Raw genomic sequence first — 22,225 nt, 5'->3', positions numbered from 1 at the left:
GAATTTCAATTTCTTCTTAAAGCCTCTTAAGCTTAGGTTTTAAATTTTAGATATTTTCTTGGCTCAAGATCACCTAATAGATTTTGATCCAGAGTAGAATAAGGATTTTAGGATAAGATTTAATAGGATGTATATCTTGGTTTTAATCTTTACAAAGAGACATAAGTAGTGAAAAACTGTTCAGAGAATTAATTTTACTTGTCTTGGGGCGGAAGTGTTCCTATTATGGTTTATATTCAAGTAAAATCAAGTACAAACATCAAAAGCAGCTGACTAAGTATTACTATTAAAACTTTTGTAAACAAGACTTTTTTAAATAAAATTCATGAAATTTTAAGTTGGAAACTATAACATAGAAAAATATATACTTCTACAAAAAAAAAAAACAATATACTTCTACAACTGACACCTTTTTTATTAGTTTTATGTTATGATTGGATTTGATGATCCATTTACTTTGACATTCATATTAAACGGGTGTAAGGGAGATCACTCGGATCCATATGACTTGTTCTTAGTAATTGAGTTATCTCCCTTTGATAATTTCTCCTGTCTTTGTCCGATTCCTGTTTACGAATAAAAAATCTATAAAATGTACAAAAAATAAACCGCTTTATTAACTTGAAACTTTGTTTTTTCTTATTAGAAATAATGAGATAAAACTTCAAATTCACGTTTTTGGGGGGATTTTTAATAAAAGGTTTTTCGATTTTTTTTTTTTTTTTTAAGAGGAAACTTTGTTGTTTTATAGTTTCATTGAAATGTTTTTTCTTCTTTTTGTTTAAAGATATTTTTTAATTTGTATAGAAAATATTCTAACAATTTATTTTTTAAGTAGTCTAAGAGTTTTTATAAATAGAAATGTGACAAAAGTCGGCACTCGTGCCTTTGTCACGAAACACCATTTTTATTTCATTTTGAAGAGCGCAGAACAGAGGGAGACAATGAATTTTCTTGATTTTATTTTAGTTCAATAAATGTTAGATAACATTTCAAAAAAACTTTTGTGTAACAAAGATTTTTTATAATAACTTTTGTGTTATTAGAATTTTCTTAAATTTTTCTGAAAAAAAAAGTCGCATACATTCCATTAACTTATAACTTAAATTTTAAAATCATACATTTTGATAACTTTCATTTCAGAATTTTACTCTAAGAAAAAACTTGTTATAATTTTAATTTAATTTAATAAATGTTCACATGATTAATGTTTTATTTTGTGTTTTTATTGCTGACATTTCCGATTCTACCGGTTCCAAAATTGTATTGTCTCCCCTTGTTCTGCACTCTTCAAAACGAAACCAAAAAAAGTTATTCCATAAGAGTAATAATGCACAAGTGCTCAAAATTTAAATATATTAAACATCATAGTAATAACATGTCAAATGCATAATATATTAGAAATACAGGGTGTCCTAAAAGTAACCATCTATTTTGAAATATTCATTTCAAAATAAATAATTTTAAAAAACTGTACTTTATGCATTTTTGGTCCTTTTGTTGATTGGTAATCCATGCCAATCATTTATTTACACATATTATGCCATTTAGAGAGCTAACTCTTTAAAAAAATATTTAAAAACTAACTTCCAATGCTTGAATTACTTCTTCATACATTTTCTCTATGATTGGTTCCGATGTGTGCAAACTAGTAAAATTAAAAATTGTTCCAAACTTTAAGAAAATGAAAATTCTCCGATAAACGCTACTTGTCTATTTTCAAATTCAAAAGTGGAAGCCGTCACCAAGTAGACTGTTTCTATTATACAAATTTTTTTTTATTGCACAATCTCAATGACACTGTTCCGTGAACATTATCTATGTCGTCGGGTATGCCAGCGAAGTGATTGCTATTTGTTGTCTGAATCATTCTTGATCTTTTGTGCCTCCTCTAATTCAAGCTGTTCGTGCCGTTGCTTTGTTTTACAGCATATCAATCATTTTGGCAAAAGTTTTTATGCTTCAAGCTTCAAATATTTATTTTTGGATTATTTTAAAAGAAAACTTTTTGTTTGGGGTTTTGCAGAACATGATTGAGTTTTTCAAAGAGAAAGTAAAACAAATAGCATCAATGTCTGATGCTTTTTAGTCAGGAAGCCGAAATCTTCAAACAGATCCATTACTAAAAAAAAAAAAAATTTTGAAAGTTTAAAATGTACCTCCCCTTCAGACTTGTATCTCGTGGTTTTCTCCCTTGTTTAATACTTACGGAAACATTGGACAGAAGGATCTCCCCAGTAATAATCTTCACAGTCCCCACACGTACGACCTCCACGACCAGTTTTACATTGACATTGACCATCAAACTGAAATAAAGATGTTTTCAAATAAATAATCTGACATTTTTTTTTTTTTTTTTTTTACAAAAGGTCATTTTAATCCAAGACAAATGAGAAAATAAAAAAAACAATATACACCAGGTGTTTGTTAAGTAATGCATATTTTAGTGTTATTTTCACGTTTCAGCTGATATAACCTCCAACGTTCTTCAGACATATCTTGTCAAACTCAGGAATCTAGATGTAATTGTGGATCTGTGGCATAATGGATTAAGTACCAAGTAAATTCAGTTATGACTGACACTTTCATAAAAGTTGAACGTTTAATCTACAGTGCTGGCGATATGAAAAATACAATAGCAAATTACTTAACACTTCTACCCGAACATGACTGAAGGAACAAAAGCATGCTACCTCTGTGAATTTAATAAAGGTTTCTTTCAAAACTCCATACAAATTCCCAGAGTTTGGCAGAGAGATTCCCAGGGTTTGGCAAAATACACATGAAGAAGGTTGGTGGTTACATTGACTGAAACATCATGTGAATAACATTCAAGGTAAGAATGGAATAATCCAAATAATTCAAATTACAATTTCAAGTATTTTCCCATAATTACTTTTCGTATTCTAAACTAGGCTGGTTTGTGATACCTACATAAAGAGAATTATTGGATGAAAACTCAAGAGGATTTGATCTGCATACTGATATTGTGAATGTCGTATTAAGGGTTGAATCAAGAAAAGCTAAAAGGGTACGATACCAAATGAAGCATAAACACATTCAAGTCTAAAGATAATAAATAAAAAATAAAGAGGCCCAAATCTAATAAGCCCCACACTATCAACTAAACTCCAACCCCTGCCCCATCAACACAATGTTGCATCTCTGTGCCTGTTTTAGAAGTATTTTAATGGAATGTGCTCTGATGAACCCATTACACTGGTACACCCTCAATGTACATACTCCCAGACAAACCCATTTAACAAAATTCTGCCTCTTCACTGTAGTGGTCCTTATGATGCCAGAAACCTACTCTAATAACTTCAGCCCTCGGACAGCTAAACTTTGGAATTCCCTCCTAGTTTCCCTGACTGTACTGACATGCAGAAGTTTAAATGTAATGTAGACCAACATCTTACTTATCTCCTTACATAGTCCCCTGTAAATATTCTCCTCATCTAAGTGGCAATATGGTGTGTTTGGATTGAACAACAATAAAAAAAAAAAATTTTTTTTTTTAATAAAATAAAATAAAAAAAATAAAAAATTCTTTTTTTTTTTTACCTGATTGCATTCCGAAGAGAAAGAACCATGTGGATCACAGTTGCAAGGTTCACAGCCTTCTCCACTTGCAAGATTCCAATATCCTGGCGCGCAACTATCACATTCGGTACCAATCACGTTGGCGTGGCAGTGACACTGACCAGTGACACGGTCACATGATCCAGATGAAATATCGGTCCCAAGATGGTGACACACGCATTCTGAAATTTATACAATTGCCAATTAGAAAAAAAACATTCAACTTTGAGATCCAAGCTGTTAAAACATCAACCTGTTCTTAAAAGTTTTGGTAAATTCTGAGATACGATAATAAAAGCAAATGAATATAAAATTGATTGGTTTGCTTGTTCTACGACATATCAAGTCATTTCAGGTTATTTAATGCTGAATAAAGTAATTTTAAAGAAAAAGTTTCTATGCTTCAAGTTCTTTATATTTACAGATATTTTTTTTTTTCTAATGTTTGGTTGTTCTATGGCATATCAACCCATTTCCAGTTAATGCTGAATCTAGTAATTTTGGGAGGTAAACAGTTTTTATGCTTCAAGTTGTTTTATATCTTCAAATAGTTTTTCATGGAGTTTGGATTGGATTGAATAGGGTTAACGACTTTTTCAGCCATTTTTTTTTTTTTTGGCCATTAAAAGTCGGAAGAGTTTTTCAAAAGAGATTAGTTGTGTGCATATTTCAGATGTTGCATTTATAGTTGAATATGTATATATGGATGTCTTTAGGTTTTCTTAGATTTTCATGTATAGATTTACTTTTTTTAGGTATGATAGGATATTCATTGGGTTGACTTTTTCAAAAAGGTCCACCATATTGTTTTCCACATAGTATAGTTTTCTGGTTGGGGCAAGATCAGTACATTTAACTAGGATGTGTTCCACTGTGAGCCTTTCTTGCCATGGGATGCATTCTGGTGCTGATTCTTCACTGAGTATATATAAGTGGGTTATATTGGTGTGTCCCATGCGTAGTCGAGTCAGTATTATATCTTCTCGGCATGATCTTTTGGTGTTTGGACATCGTTCCTTAAGTTTAGGTTCTATGGAGTATAGTTTGCTGCTTTCATGCTGATTCCATCATAGTTGCCATTTTCTTTGTATGTGTGCTTTTATCTGGGGTCTAAGGACAGTATGAGGAATTTTATAATTGTCAGTTGGGAGATGTGAAGATTTTTTTGCAGCTGTATCTGTCCTGTCATTGCCTTTGATTCCCACATGGCTGAGGATCCAGACAAAAATAATGTTTTTCGTGGTTAAGAGGATATTGATTTTTTCTAGTAACTTTGTTAGTAGATTCTCTTGTTTTTGGTTTTGCATAGTAATAGGGGTAGGCTATAGAAACAAAATTTTTCAAATAAATGCCAAAAGTGGCTTATTACCTTCATTTATATGTAAATAGATGGGAACAAGTGATTTTTTTTCAAAACGGGTCAAAATTGGAGGGTCGCTGGCCCCAAACGTGATTTGACCGCGTCAACGCGTGAAAATGGCCCAAATTTTGCCCCCGAACACACTTAATCACTTATTGAAAGCCACAGGGTGCATTTTTTGACTATAAATGCATTTGTATCATTAAATCTAACATTCCCATTGGCTATCCCACAAGTATAGGGCTTTTTAGGGTATCTCAGAGTCCAAAATGGGTCAAAATTAGCCAAAAATGGTCGGAAATCACGGATTTTCCAAAATGCACCTCCCAAGCCACACAGGGTGCAATTTTTTACCATAAATGGCTCTATATCATTAAATCTAACATTCTCACTGGCTATCCCACCTATATAGGGCTTTTCAAGGTATCTTAAGGGTCCAAAATGGGTCAAATTTACCCAAAAATTAGCCAAAAATGAACAAAAATCACGGATAATCCCCAAAATGCAGGTATTATATCTCATCGGGCTCCTATAAACACTCCTGTATGGCTTTTTACAGTTGGAAGACTGAAATAACCACCCTGTTATCTTATCCATTTGTATTTCGGGTATTTAGAGATCTTTGGGGGATGTAAAAAGGGTCAAAACAATCCAAAAATAACAAAATTACGCTTTACGGTACATAACATGAATCAATGATACTTTTTAGAAACATCGTAACTTTACTACATCAACTTCTCAGAAAGTAATTAATTGTAAATTGAACATTGAATGTCAATAAAATGCTGTCCAAGAAGAGTCTGAATTCATATTGTGTTACGGATTGTACCCGATTTGTTTAATTAGTAGTTCAAATTGTTTGAGGTATCATGCTCTGGAAATTGGTCACTTATATCCTCCACTTCAAATTGATCATCGTCCAAATCCAAACGATTGTGCAGTTCTTGCTCTGCCAGAAACCGTTCATGTTCCATATCGACATGGAAAGTGTCAATGAGCCATTTGCGTGAGAGAGACTTTTGATCGACAAAGAATCTTCGTTCATGTACATCAAATTCATCAGGATTCACATCTTTTGAAAGTATATTGAGAAGGACATGGTGCTCTCGTTTCCATTTAATCATATTCACACGTCTGGAACCCTTTGCTTTGTAGACATCTTTGTCGTAAATTTTTAGCGATCGATCAAGTTTGTTTTATCCCAGGTATTGTAACATAACGAACATCACTTCTAAAGGCTTTCTGCCACAATTGTAGTAATCGCAAGGAGAACTGGTGAATATGATTTTTCTGTGTCATGGTACCATATTTGACAGCATGATGTTGCACAGCTTGAACACATTCAGCCTCAGTTGGAAGAGAATCAAGCAGAAGATAAGTCCAATCATTGTAATTATAATCTTCGTCAATCTGCCCTGCTATACCAGCCATGTTTTCATTGCATTTTACTAACTGAAAAAGAAAGCAAAGTTCAATCAAATTCACAATTAATGAAATGCAACGTTATCGTGTCCATTTAAAGATGCCATTGCATTGTTACAGAAAGAAAACATTTCCTTATTTGATAATTTTCCATCTATAACTCAAATTAAGCCCCTTTTTGACAACCTATGTTGATTCTTAGGGACTTTTTGACTCTTTGGCTAAATCGGCCATATTTAGCCCCTTTTAAAAGGTCCTTATACCCCTCATTAACAGTGCAAAAGTTAGGAGAGTGCCTGCTTCAAGCATTTCCCAACAGTTTCTGCCATGTAGAGGTATCTTTGGGCCAATGGGAGGTGCATTTTGGAAAATCCGTGATTTCCAACCATTTTTGGCTAATTTTGGGGTAATTTTGACCCATTTTGGACTCTGAGATACCCTAAAAAGCCCTATACTTGTGGGATAGCCAATGGGAATGTTAGATTTAATGATACAAATGCATTTATAGTCAAAAAATGCACCCTGTGGCTTTCAATAAGTGATTAAGTGTGTTCGGGGGCACAATTTGGGCCATTTTCACGCGTCAACGCAGTCAAATCACATTTGGGGCCAGCGATTCTCCAATTTTGAAAAAAAATCACTTGTTCCCATCTATTTACATATAAATAAAGGTAATAAGCCACTTTTGGCATTTATTTGAAAAATTTTGTTTCTATAGCCTACCCCTAATAGTAAGAATGATAGAGAATCGGTGAGGATGATGAAATTTTTGGTAGTTTCCTCTGAAATTATGTCAAGTGCTAGGTCAATAGCTATAGTCTCTGCAGTGAATATAGATGCTTCGTTTTTAAGTTTTTTCTTCATTGTGGTATTATGGTAGGTTGTTGGACATCCGGTGTGACTGTCACTTTTGGGCCCGTCTGTGCAGAGAAATGTGTAATCTGGATATTATAATTTTAAATGCTGGAGTTCATCATGGTATTCAATAGGTTTGTGGTAGATTTAGGCTTCTTGTTTAGATTCAATTTTATTTCTGCTTGTTTCATGGTCCATGGGGGCATTTCAGGTAGTATGAAGTTGTGAATGCTGGAGATTGGTATTTTGGATTCTTCAATGCTTTCCTTCATTCAGAGACCAAAAGTTTGGATGGTTTTTCTCATGTTAAAGAGTTCTTCATATTTTGGATAGAGGGTGCATTGGTATGCCAGATTATTTAGGCAGGATTTGAGTTTAAATAAAATGGAAAGTGTTTGACTGAGCTTCAGTCTATGGTCCCCTCTCGCCAAACTTTCACAAGAAACACCCGTCTAGCTGAAAACACTATCAATTTCCCCCACTCTTTATCTGTGCCTAAACCTAAATGTAGACTCCATGAACAAAGCTTCTTTCTTAGAACTGCGCGTCTGTGGAATTGTCTTCCGTTTTCCTGCTTTCCGGCAGACTACAATATGGGTGTCTTCAAGTCTACCGTAAACAAGTTCTTGATGAGCCGTTCCATATAAGTCAACTAATTTACCGAATTGATTACTATATTGCCCAGTTTCTACTGTACGCTCTTTAACCCTTATCCTCGAGTGGCCTCTTGGCCTTGATAATGTGGTGATGTCTGTAAAAAAAAAAAAAAAAAAAGGTATTGAAGAGCTAACTTTTCTCGCCTTAGGTCTGGGGGGGGGGGCGGTCGTGCGCTTCTGAGTATAGACTATTCACGGGGGAGGTTCTGTATGCTCCTAAAGCCAATCTTAGGCCGGTATGGTGTATAGGGCCTAGGCTTTTTATATATGATGTTCGGGTTGATCCATATATGAAACAACCATAGTCTAACTTCGAGCGGACTAATGCTCTGTAAAGTTTAAGTAATGTTTCCCTGTCTGCACCCCAAATCAGAATGTGCTACTACTCTCACAAGGTTTAAAGCTTTGTTACATTTTCTTCTCAGATAATTTATGTGTGGGATGAATGTCAACTTTTTATCAAAAATAAATCCCCAAGAATTTGTACTGGTCAGTAACGGGTATAGGCGTTCCTTCCATGGTTAGGACAGGATCATTGTGCATGTTCTTTAGTTTGCAGAAATGCATGCATTTCGTTTTTTTCCTCGAGAATTTAAATCCATTTTCTTCCGTCCATTTCATTGTTTAGGCACAATTGAAGTTTCCTTTCAATTGTAGGTATATATTCCGATCTGCAACATTAAAAAGTCATACACATATAGGGAGCAGTCTACCCCAGGATTAAGGTTTTTTACAATGTTATTTATTAGAATACTGAACAGGGTCACTGATAGAATACTCCCTTGAGGTACTCCATTTTCTTGTTCCTTCAAATCCGAGAGAGTTGTGCCAACTTTTACTCTGAACAGTCTGTTTTTTTAGAAAATTTTCAATAAAAATTGGCATTCTGCCTTTTAGTTCAAGCTCCTTCAGATCTTTTGCAACACCATACTTCCATACAGTATCATAAGATTTTTCCATGTCAAAGAACGCTGCTGTTAGATGTTCCTTCCTTAGAAAGGCCTCTCTAATGAAGGTTTCCAGTCTGACTAGATGGTCTATTGAGCTTCGGTTTTTCCTGAATTCTGATTGAAATTCTGTGATAAGGTTCTGTTTCGAGGAACCAAATTAGTCTTCTGTTTATAATCCTTTCCATGGTTTTACAAATGGCCTTAAATTCAATGAATCTGAAGCATTACTTGATTGGGATTGGATGTTCGAGTTTTCAGATTTGGGAATTGGTATTATTGTGGCCTCTTTCCATGTCTGGACCATATAATGTTGAAAATTTCAAGTAAGTATTTCATTGAGGTTTCTGGAAGTTTTTTGAGGATTTCGTATGGAATTTCATCGGGCTCTGTAGCTGTGTCATGGGATTTAGCTAGAGATTCTTTTAGTTCAGACAAGGTTTGTTGTATTTTTCAGTATTTTGTCATTTAAATTGGATTTTCTTTTCTTCTCTTTCTCTAATCTTTTGGAATTTCTCTGTCACATGAGATTTTTTGTAAATTATGTGCCAGGTTATTGGAAATGTCTTTTTGGTCTGTGAATATTTTGTTGTCTTTTTGGTCTGTGAATATTTTGTTGTCTTTTTGGTCTGTGAATATTTTGTTGTCTTTTTGATCTGTGAATATTTTGTTGTCTTTTTGATCTGTGAATATTTTGTTGTCTTTTTGATCTGTGAATATTTTGTTGTCTTTTTGATCTGTGAATATTTTGTTGTCTTTTTGATCTGTGAATATTTTGTTGTCTTTTTGATCTGTGAATATTTTGTTGTCTTTTTGATCTGTGAATATTTTGTTGTCTTTTTGATCTGTGAATATTTTGTTGTCTTTTTGATCTGTGAATATTTTGTTGTCTTTTTGATCTGTGAATATTTTGTTGTCTTTTTGATCTGTGAATATTTTGTTGTCTTTTTGATCTGTGAATATTTTGTTGTCTTTTTGATCTGTGAATATTTTGTTGTCTTTTTGATCTGTGAATATTTTGTTGTCTTTTTGATCTGTGAATATTTTGTTGTCTTTTTGATCTGTGAATATTTTGTTGTCTTTTTGATCTGTGAATATTTTGTTGTCTTTTTGATCTGTGAATATTTTGTTGTCTTTTTGATCTGTGAATATTTTGTTGCCTTTTTGATCTGTGAATATTTTGTTGCCTTTTTGATCTGTGAATATTTTGTTGCCTTTTTGATCTGTGAATATTTTGTTGCCTTTTTGATCTGTGAATATTTTGTTGCCTTTTTGATCTGTGAATATTTTGTTGTCTTTTTGATCTGTGTATATTTTGTTGTCTTTTTGATCTGTGTATATTTTGTTGTCTTTTTGATCTGTGTATATTTTGTTGTCTTTTTGATCTGTGTATATTTTGTTGTCTTTTTGATCTGTGTATATTTTGTTGTCTTTTTGATCTGTGTATATTTTGTTGTCTTTTTGATCTGTGTATATTTTGTTGTCTTTTTGATCTGTGTATATTTTGTTGTCTTTTTGATCTGTGTATATTTTGTTGTCTTTTTGATCTGTGTATATTTTGTTGTCTTTTTGATCTGTGTATATTTTGTTGTCTTTTTGATCTGTGTATATTTTGTTGTCTTTTTGATCTGTGTATATTTTGTTGTCTTTTTGATCTGTGTATATTTTGTTGTCTTTTTGATCTGTGTATATTTTGTTGTCTTTTTGATCTGTGTATATTTTGTTGTCTTTTTGATCTGTGTATATTTTGTTGTCTTTTTGATCTGTGTATATTTTGTTGTCTTTTTGATCTGTGTATATTTTGTTGTCTTTAGAAATGTAACATATTGGTGTACTACTACACCTTCCTTCTATTTTCTCATCATATTCCAAACCGTTTTCGCCTTGGTATTCACATTAATTTTGGATACGGTTAGTATGTATGTGTTGGTATTGATTTTCTCATTGTCTTTCTTGATTTGGACTCTATGAACATCTAACACATTCTGTTCCTGTAGGTTTGTCTTGATTTCCTCCAAAGGACAAAGTGAGAGTTCGTGACTTTTCACAACTCCTTTGCAGGTATTTAGGGTTGGATGAAGGTAACATTTGATTTTAATATTTTCAAATATTTTTAGTTTTAGTATTTTCTTGGTTTGATCTTCATTATTGGTCTCAATTAATAGGTTGTCATTGAATTGTTTTTTGATAAATTTAGGTTTTAAAGTTTTTAAAACTTTTTCAACTCTAAATGGGGACAACTGGCTCCAAGGAGTTTCCCTCCATTGATTCCATGATAATAAATGTTCGGGAATTTCTCAGTTTTCTTGGCTCTTCTTCAGAGCTGCTGATGTCAGAGACACCAGAGTGTGTTCTTTTTTGGTAGTTGGGTGTTTCTTATGGGAAATAAGGCATATTATGATTTTATTTTTTTTCATCATCTTTGCTTCCCACCCGCCTTGGAGCCCTATATGGGAAGTGCCTGGGGGGGAAAATCCATTCGCCCAGCCACAACAGGGATACAAAGATGATATACTCGATTTACGTGATATCTTTAATGAGCACCTGTTTTCCTTTGATATTACTATGGGGTACATAGTAATTAAAAGGGTTTGCAGCCATATCATAGATATTTCACTTCGTCGATTGACCCTCAGCCACCGCTTTCCACCATATATTTGGAAATAGTTGTTATTTGTGGGGGAGGGATAGGCATATTGTGTTAATGATAGGTTTATGAGGTGGGCAATATATGGTGGGGCTTGATGTGACCAGCTGATTGATCGGATCATGGAGTTGGGTTTGTAGAGGAAAATTGTTTTTGTTTTTGACTTTGCAGAACAAGATTGGGTTTTGCAAAGAGAAAAAAAACCAAAATATCAATGTTTGGTGCATTTCAGGTCAGAAAACCAATATATCTTCAGACAGCCCGATCTGGTAGCATTAAAGTTGAAGAGTGTTAATTAAAAATCGCATTTTATCTGATTTTTATTTTTATTTATTTATTTATTTATTTTTTTTACATAGGAGTCACCACTTATCAGAGCCCAGAGACCACTTGACGATAAGGATTAATAAATGTACAGAAGTCAATAGGACAATATCGTAGTAATCGTTAGTGAAAATTTGATAAATTGGATTATTTTATGGGATGACTCATCAAGAACTTGTTCATGTTGGACTCGAAGACAACCAAATTGTAGATTTAGATGAAGCCGGCATTTTCATACCAAAGTGGCAGTTGTGTAACGCTTATTGATTTTTGTTCATGTTATTAAGAGAATCAGATTGCCGCATGGAGCTCTCAAAGATCATGACTCAAGATTGTCTAGTGTGAATTAGTGTTGACACGATTTAGGTATTGAAATCAAAAATATTTTAGCCTAATTTCCAATTTAAAAAACGATTTCTTTAATTTTTTGTTAAAATCTAGTTTTCCATTGCTATTATTGATGATAGTCATGGTGTTCAACTAGCTCTTTTGAACAAATTCACCACGTCCCAAACACTAGCTGACAAGGCACGGCAATTCAAGGCTGCTTGAATCATCATGCCCTTGTAACATGGTCGTTACACTAGCTGTGTTGTTACATTTCAACCACTCTGACCTACACATTTTCTGGTACCATCACAGCAACAAACAAGGAAAGACATTAAAAAAATATGACACCCAAGTAGGTAATAATGTTTTCACCTGAAATGCATTGGTTTAACAGACCACTGATCACCATAGGGAAACCTCCAGAACACTAATCTATATATATAAAAGCAAAAATGTATGTGTGTATGTATGTACGCTTTTCCTCGATGTCCACAAAAGGCTTCTTTCAGAAAAACGCTTGTTCGGTTCACAACTTCTTAAAACTTTTTATATCATCTATAAATTGTAATATCACAGAGTTATCCACAGAGTTCGCCTGTCTATTTAATTTTATTGACTTTCAAACGTTAATTATTCCACATTTCCCACATCGGCACGCGTTACATTCGGTTTTCGGTATAAAAAAAAGCGAAACTCAACTAATCACAGGCCCAGAGCCAGTGGTTTCTAGAGAGCTAAGTAACGTTTGGTCAATGTCGACTTCGTCATATCAGATGGTAGCTTTCATTTCGAGACGAGGGAGCGGGTTTTTAAAAACAAACAAACCGATTTATTGACCTCATTCAAAACTGTCCCGCACAAAATCGTAATTGCTGAATACCTATCGCCGTCACGTCAATCAAAAACGCGCACCTGTTTTTTTTTTTTAACACTTTACTATTTTCCAACTGCGCGTCGTGAAGGCTTTGTTTTTTTTCCACGGGCACCTGTTTTTTTTTCACATACCCCAAAAAACACCCGGGCAACGCCAGGTACCCCTCACTAGTGACTACTAAAAGCTAGTCGATTTTACATAATGCCTTTGATAAGTAGATAATGTTTTCACTTGAAATGCATTGGAAGGGTTAAATTTTAGAGAATGCTGCTGCTGGATACACATAATCATGCTTCTTTGACTGGTCATTATCATCATAGTCTGTTCAATATCCATTTTACATGCTGGCATGTGTTGGACGGCTTTTAAAAACTGACCACCAAAGTAACTTATCTCTGGCCAGGTATTTATCCCTCTTCCTCTTGAATCCATCCTCATTATTTCCTCCCATGTTTTTCTTTCCTTTCACCCATCAACTGATCTTGCTACCTCGACCAGGGACCACTTATGAATTTTATATTCCCATGACACTTACTCCTTTGGAGGAAGCTAGTTGAATCACCTAGAGTGAACTCATCCATTTTTTTTTCACCGCGACCATACCATCAGAGTATACAGCTAAATCAAGTTGACACACTGGTTCTCATTAGATCATCAAAGTTAAGCAACATTAAGCCTGGTCATTACCAGAAGGGTGACCATTTAGGAGTACCAGATGCTGTATGTAGGAGGACATTGACACCTTCTTGCAAAAACCTAACATTGTCATCTCTCCTGATCAGGATATACATGTGACTGGGGACTGCTTATAAATTTAATATTTCCTTGACAGTTACTCCTTCAGAAGAAGCTAGTTGAACCACCTAGGGTGAGTGCCACTGGTATATATACCATCAGAGTCTCTAGTTCTGCATACATCTCATACCATCTAGATTAAATCTTGCACAGAAATCATCTTTAAGATACACTTTACACATTTATCATATAATTCTATCATTTCTCTCCATGCAACACATGTCTGCAACTCTCACTGGCCAAGTTTTATTTCTATATATAACCACAGTGTACACTGACACCCAATAGGCTCATCCTTTGCTTAGTTAGCTAGAGTAAACACTACTTTGACATAATGCAATAATCTGGTTTCACCATTCAGTGACGACTAACAGGCCAAGTAAGCATTTTAAGCTGCAACGTTAACGTCATGTCACAAAGCGCAACACATATATAAGCACACAGGGAGGAGGAAAAAAAAGAGGCACGTGGTTAGTGAGAAGTTGGGCTTGGCAAGCACATGGCATCTATTCCTTTTTACCCCTTTGATTGAAAGCCAGCTACGCCTGGCGGCACGTGCAGACAGCCAGCTACGCCTGGTGGCGCGTGCAGACAGCCAGCTACGCCTGGCGGCGCGTGCAGACAGCCAGCTACGCCTGGCGGCGTGTCCAGACAGCCAGCTATGCCTGGCGGCACATCCAGACAGCCAGCTATGCCTGGCGCTATGTGTTAAGCGCCAACCAACGTGGCAGTTAGAAAGGGAAAATATACTGGCGTTAAATAAATGTCGCTGACAAGCATGGTAAACAAAGAAAATAACTTTTTCTTGCACCTGGAAAGCTTGTGTCCAAGTTTGCACTTCCTTTGCAATTGTCTCTACACAAGTCTGAGTTTGTTAGAACATTTCAAACCCAATGTAAACAATTTCTTGCTACGCCGTTCGCATAAATAATCAATTTCGACCCAATTTACACCATTAACAACTACTATACTAACACCTTACATTGATTAACCCTTATGAGTGACCTTCAAGCCTTGATAACATTTCTGTGTGGTCTACTTACCACAGATCTATTTTCATACATTTTAATAATATTTTTAATTTTTTTTTTTCAGAAAATTGTAGGGATAAATTTTTTTTTTTTTTTAAATCAAAAGATTCAGAAGACAAGATATACAAACCTTTGCAGTCTTGTCGGGTTGCATCGCCATAAAATCCAGGTTCACAATGTTCACAGTTGAAGCCGTCAGTGTGATAACGACACTTGAGACATTCACCCGTGGTAGCATCACAGCTTCCTGGCACAAGGTAGTCAATGTTTCCATTACAATCACATTGTTTACAGGTTCCCGCCATCGAGTCACCGAAATAGTTCTCCGCACATCTATCACAATTGTTTCCTTGATAATAGAAAAATAAATTTTTTTTTTTAAATAGAAAGTTCGTTTTACTATGAAAAAAAAAAAAAAAAGCTAAATAGTTAATCTACAGATGGAGTTAAGTTATTTATATAATTTGTAGTCAATTTAACCATCTATTTTTAAACTATAGTTTTTTTTGTTGTTGTTGTTGATTGTTTTCCTCCAACCTATAGCCTTGGTCTTTCCAAAGTTAAGGTCAATAAGCATCTCATGTCTGTGTATGATAATTATCTTTTGTTCTTGTTAGTTCCTTACACCAAGCGGCTTCACACCTTGTCTGGAGTGATTTCAATAAAAAATTGAAATTGAAAAAGTTGATTAAATATATTTCTTATTCCATGGAATCTCCACAACTCCTGCCAGTAATAATAATATACAAGAGACATTTTTAAGTTATGTAAAAAGAATATCTCAAACCCGTACGCCTGTCCTGGGAGAGAGAATTTTCAGGGTTTTAGTATTCATTTACTTAATGTATATTTAAAAAGAACATGAATAATTTAATAAGATGCTTACCTGCATAGCCCAAGTGGCAATGGCAGATGGCCGTTCGTTTTTGGAGGTCAAATGAGCAGGTGTCTGCACGCTGATTGTCCTTGCCAGGGCCATAAGGGCAGAAACATGGCTGACAAGCAATACGTCCGGTCACACGGGGATCTTGATAATAACCTGCCTTACATCTACAGAGAAAAAAAAGAGATCAATAACTTATGACTGCAAATTATTGGAACGAATGTAAATGAATGTCATAAATTTGATAATCTTTGAATAACTACAAAGATAAATATAATTATCTTCAAAATTAGAATTTATAATAAAATAGCTTGATATACTAGATAGAGCAATTAAAAGAAATAGGAAAAATTGGTGATGAAAATAAAATTAAATTACAACATCTATTGATCTATCAAATTCAAACAAGAAATTATAATAAATAAAAATCTTTAACCCATGGATTTTCAGAGATAGACCCTTTTCATCAGAGGATAAAAATTAAAAAATTTTTTTTTTTTTAAAACACTGGTTAGCATAAATTTGAAAATAAAAAATACAAACATTTTAGCAAAAAATAGAAGGCATTTCTACAGAATAAACTAAAATGAATCAGTTAACCAATTAATTTCTGAAACAATCTGTGAAATACAAAAAAACAAAAAAAAAACTGAAACATGAACACTCCAAGTGGTGCGCTACAACATCAAAACTTGTTGCAATTTGAAAAATCATGTAATTAATGAAACTAATATTCACATTGAAGAGGAAATTAGAGCTAGGACAACAGCGTATTCTTTTCATTGTTTTGACTTTCGAGTGTATCCGTTGATATCTTATATGCTTTTATATAAGGATATGTGATTCTCGGTTGTCTGTGTCGGATACATGCTTGAGAGTAAAAACAATGAAAAGAATATTCTGTTGTCATATCGTTTGAATTTGATGAATCAATATTGTAAATATATACGACATAATCACGTTTGACACACCAGATCCAGTCATATCACCAACGTTAAGCAATGATAAGCCTGGCCAGTACCAGATGGATGACCAGGTGCTGTATGTGCTCTCCGCTTATCAGCATTATTTCCAGTCGTCCTAGACTTCTCCTTGCCACTGGACTGAAGTGAAAATTCAGGAGAAGTGTGGTTGGCAATTGCGCAACCCTTGCCTCACAATTACACGCACATCTGCCCCTACAGTGGGCATCCTTTGTGTTTCGAGACTGAATGAAGGCATTGGGAATATTGTGATTTATTCAATTTTGTCATCTATTTTTCCTGAATATATTAGCAAGTTGCTTGGCATTGCCCGGTTGTAAAATGCGCTTAAATATGATATTTTGATTAATGCAGATTTCGTTTTTATTATATTATATCGGACCCAATATATAGTAATGATTAAAAAAGACTCTTGTGTCACCACTGAGAATCGAATCCAAAATATTTCGCTTATGGTTAACTTTTTCCTTTAACGTTAATGCCTGAGCTATTAAGACATTTGCTGCAAGGCTAAAAATTAAAACATGAACCGTTATGCATGCATATTCGTAATGCTGTCATTCGACCTTCACCTTGCAAATTTCATTTTTTTTTAATTTTCACTTTTGTCCCAATTTTCCCTGACTAAAACCCAAATATGAAGTTTTATATAGGTTCGAATACCCTATATATTAAGTTTCATGTCTGTAGACTAAAAACTGACAGGAGTTTTGTAGGCAACATTTTTTAGACAAATATATATATGAATACATAAATATACACAGAAAGAGGTTTATGTTTACTATAACCTTTTTATGCAAATATTATGCAAGTATAAATCATGTAGAATATCTGCATGAATATAATTACACGTCCTTGACGTTATTCTCATGTTATCTACGCACTGTTCCAACATTTCAAAATACAACTGCTCAAATACAACACGCGGCTCTTTACAAACCTTTTCTCTTTCTCCAACTTTACAACATGGCAAAGAAGAAGAGGGGGGAAAAAAATCAAAAAAAAAAAACAACATACTGAGGATGGAGTATAACTCTGAAATATATTTGTTATAAATTTCAAACAAGTAAAATATTTGTTTATTTCCTAATATTATGTTGTGATTTGGCTTTCAAGCACACTTGATGCACATTTTATTTTATTCAAATTTAAATCACCGTTTCTATATGGACCTCACACCCTTGATGATTATATATATGATGATTGATGATTGCAACGTCTTGTCAGACGAGTGCTAATCCCTCAGACACTGAAAGTCCATGAGCCCAAAAATGACTGATTTAGTCCTGCCGGCGAATTCACATGCTCAAGCAGACATGACACTGAAGACAGTCATTGGTATACATACATATATATACACATACATACACAATACACACACATACACAATACACACACATACATACAAACGTGCAAACATACACAAGACGGTCTTTGGCATACATACATATATACACATACACAATGCATACATGCGCACACACACACACATATATATATATATATATATATATATATACACACACACATACCTACATATACATAACCATACATAAATATGCATTCATACACGTGTACACACATGCACATACATGCACACACACACACATATATATATATATATATATATACACACACACACACACACACACATTCTCTTATATTTATTTTACACAAGCATTTATATTTCACTACACATTCATGAGCATGTTTCGGTCAACCAGTTATAAGTAACTGGAAACCTCTTCACGTGATGCTACTTATGCAAAGTATTGCGGACTCTAGTTTTGTATAAGCAGTATCATCTGAAGAAGTCTCTAGTGACTTATAACTGGTTGACCGAAACATGCTCATGAATGTGTAGTAACAAATGCTTATGTGAAATATAAAAGTATCTATTGCTCCACTTTGGTATTGAGCACTTTTGTATGAACCGCGTTGAGTTTCATTGTTTTTTTTGTTTTTTTTATCTCTGAAAAATATTAACCTAGAATATATATATATTATATATATATATATATATATAGAACTACTTCATTTACTCACATAAATTAATATACGAAAGTATAAATTTATGCATAAACTTTAAGTATTTACTTCAACAGTGCTCAATACATAACAACCATACTAAAAATAGAAATACTAATAACGAACAAGATAAATGCAACTGTAGATACCGCACATTTTGCCCACTTCAAAATAAATGTCTAACCAAAAGCATAGTTTACCAGGCCACAATATTTGCGAAAGAAAACCCGAATAACAAGAAATATTACATAGGTATGACTTCCTTACATTTCAAAACTCGATATTATGACCACAAAAGTACATTCAATAATAAAAAACTGTATGAAAACAACTCTAGCAAACAAATACTGGAAACTCAAGGAAAGCTGACGTTTGCCGGTAGTCGAATGGAAAATAGTAAGACAAGCAAACACATGTAGAGACCTAGACGATCCATGTAGATTATGCCTTCACGAAAAATTTGCTATCCTATACTTTAAAGAACCCCAACATCTATTAAACTGCAGGAGAGAAATAGCAAATAACTGTGTTCACAGGATAAAATTTACTCTAGGATAGAGATACAAAATAATTTTAAAACAATAGAAAATAAACAAATAAAAAAAAACAAATAAATAAACATGCATATACATAAACTATCACACTATCATAAAGACTAACATAAGAAAAAATCTTTTAACCTAGATTTAAAATGGAGGTCAACTGGGCTTTTGTTCTGTAAGTGTCTGCTCATTGGCTGATTAGGAAGGGTGCAGTGGATACTAGAAAGCTGATGGGCTAACTAAAAACTCAATAGAAGGTGCATACATAAAAAACGCGAGCCAACCACAAAATTCTCACATAAGCCTGAAGAATCCTAGAGTGGATGAAACGCGGAATATTCTGTATAGCTTAATCACCATATATATATATATATATATATATATATATATATATATATATACACACATATATACACACACATACACATTAGAGTCAATTGTGCTTTCTGTGATATAAGCGTTGTTTAGATTTTAAACATTTTAAAATTTAAACACTCACATCACAGCAAACACAACAAGCATATTCTTCTGGCATTTTAAAATAACAATGCAGATAACATGGATGGATAACACGCAAACTCTTTATTAACTTTTCTTTTTCTTCAATTTCCCATCATAGTGAAGAAAAAAAAAATGTACAAAATTCTAAGGATGTCTATCATTGAAATATTAATTTTAAACCAATAAATATTATTTATTTTTACAATATTGCATTGTAATTTGGCTTATAAATGCATTTTAATATTTATATCTATATATATATATATATATATTAGTCATCTACATACAGTACTGTTTCGCTATATAACAGCTCTTCAATGCAGCTAGACAGGATAGAAGTAATTGAATATGGTTTCTATATAATGAATATTCTGTGAAATGCAGAAGAATCTATTCACCTATCGCAATAAGGCCCAGAAGTGAAATCTTTACAGTCAATACAATGTCCGCTGAGATTGTCACAGATATCGGCCATGTTGTTACATTCGCATTTCCGACAATGCGGGAATCCCCAGTAGCCTTCTTCACATCGGTCACAGGCACGGCCTTCAACATTTGGAATACACAGACAACGGCCGTAATCAGGCTCACAGAAATTATCACGAGAACCAGCAGCGTCGCAGTTACAAGCTGAAAAACATAAAACATTACAGAAAATTACTTGAAGTTTGACGTGATGCAAAAAGGTTACAAATTTTGCTGTTTTTTTTTTCTAGAAGCATCTTTCCCACTACAGGTTGGTTTACAATTGAAGACTTGAAAAACAAAAAAGGAATTTTAATTGTTTATTAATATACTATCAGGCCACCCGGTGTTGCCTGGTCATAAAATATGCATAAATATTATTTTAACTGATACAGAAACTGAGACATGTGCATGCGAGTCTTATATTTTTTCTAAACAGTTCACTTTTTGTAAGTAAAAAAAAAAAAAAAAAAAAAAAAAAAAATTAAAAAATACTCGAGCTGAAACCTAAAGACACCATGTCAAGTATGATAACCATTAGGCCAGAATGACAGGAATCTTTAAAAAGTGTTTTCAAACCTACTTATTCTTAACATAAGGAATATGTGATGTGAACCATTCACGCATGTGCATTCGTGAAACAGTTGACAGATAAAATCTGATGACCCCACCCCCCCTCACATACCAATTTTGACCACTTACTAGACCTTTTCTCCAGATGAAAAGCTATTAAAACATTTTACACATGTCTGGATACCCTATACACCAAATTTCAAGTCTGTAGATCAAATATTTGTCGAGTGTATAGGTTGAGAAATGCTCTCTCACACATGCATACATTCTCACTTTTATATATAGACTAGCCTGGGTTCCTGGCATTGCCCAGGTGTTTGAAGGTGCGAGTTGAGAAAAAAAAAAAAAAAAAAAGTGGTAGTAAGCAGGCAGGGAGGCTCGAACCCATACCACGAAGGACGAAAAGAACATGAAAAAAAAAAAAAAAAGTGACATCTTTGCTGTTGTGCCCATCACCAAACTGGAAGTGATGAATGTTTAAATTAAGGCTAGTCAATCGAAAATGGGGGATGACTTTTGAAAATATCGGCGAAAAAGCAACCCCAGTTGAGGGTGAAGGAATTAATGTTTTTAGCCAATTTTTCAATATTTGTTGTCCGAAAATTGGAAGTTTAAAACGATACCGATTTGGTCAAGTTCCTACATTCAGACATACAAACACATGAATAAACAAACACACAGACGTTCAGCATTTATATTAGAGACTAGCGGGGCTACCCAGCTTTGCTCGGAACCGTATAAACAATGAGAAAATTGAATTTGATTTTGGATATATCTGTTATTCTTAGGAGAGAGGAATTTTTAATGTCTTTGTATCATTTGCTATTTCGAGCAAAAAAAATATTTTATCTACCTAGGACGGGTATTACACGTATGAAATAAGTGTATCTTATCCAGGGTAGGTAATTTACAGCATGTATATGAAATAATTTTATCTTTGCAAGGACGGGTAATATACAACACATATTTAAAATAATTTGACCTACACTAAGACGGGTAATTTAAATACATATATGAAACAATTTCACATACTTTTTGTTACCTCAAAACCGCCATTACTTTCTCCAACGCAACCGCCAAAAGATAACTCAAGAGCACGTTTAAAATTAACATAATCGTGCTTCTTTCTACCCACTACTACAACCATCATCATTTTTAAAAAAATATAGATCACCCCCAAAGAAACTGGCCTAGTAAACTTTCATAGAAAACCAACAATATATATTAATCTAATTTTGAGATCCTAAACTGTTTAAGCCATATCCGGAATCGACTTCACAAAAAAAGTAATTTTGAGATAGAAAATTGTTTAAGCTATTTGCGGTAAAAAATTTATATTCTACCACCCTAATTTAATCCTGAGCAACGCTGATTATTCTGCTAATATATATTTGCCCCTATCTCATTCAATCCCGGGCATCTCCAGG

General features: G+C 33.9%; 1 protein-coding gene across 1 annotated transcript in view; it reads right to left on the bottom strand.

The window, feature by feature from the left end:
• Nucleotides 1–22,225, bottom strand: part of LOC145252555 (laminin subunit beta-2-like) — a 392,333-nt gene that overhangs the window by 57,573 nt on the left and 312,535 nt on the right. The window contains exons 15-19 of the mRNA XM_080112108.1: nucleotides 20,159–20,390; nucleotides 15,710–15,873; nucleotides 14,954–15,172; nucleotides 3,565–3,764; nucleotides 2,210–2,306 (exon numbers count right to left, since the gene is read on the bottom strand). Coding sequence (XP_079968234.1) covers nucleotides 2,210–2,306; nucleotides 3,565–3,764; nucleotides 14,954–15,172; nucleotides 15,710–15,873; nucleotides 20,159–20,390 — 912 coding nt within the window. The remainder of the gene's footprint in view (nucleotides 1–2,209; nucleotides 2,307–3,564; nucleotides 3,765–14,953; nucleotides 15,173–15,709; nucleotides 15,874–20,158; nucleotides 20,391–22,225) is intronic.

Source organism: Euprymna scolopes, chromosome 29 (genome assembly GCF_053919585.1).
Source record: "Euprymna scolopes isolate OS-2025 chromosome 29, ASM5391958v1, whole genome shotgun sequence".
Classification (NCBI taxonomy): domain Eukaryota; kingdom Metazoa; phylum Mollusca; class Cephalopoda; order Sepiida; family Sepiolidae; genus Euprymna; species Euprymna scolopes.
This window is presented reverse-complemented; position numbering and strand designations above follow the sequence as displayed.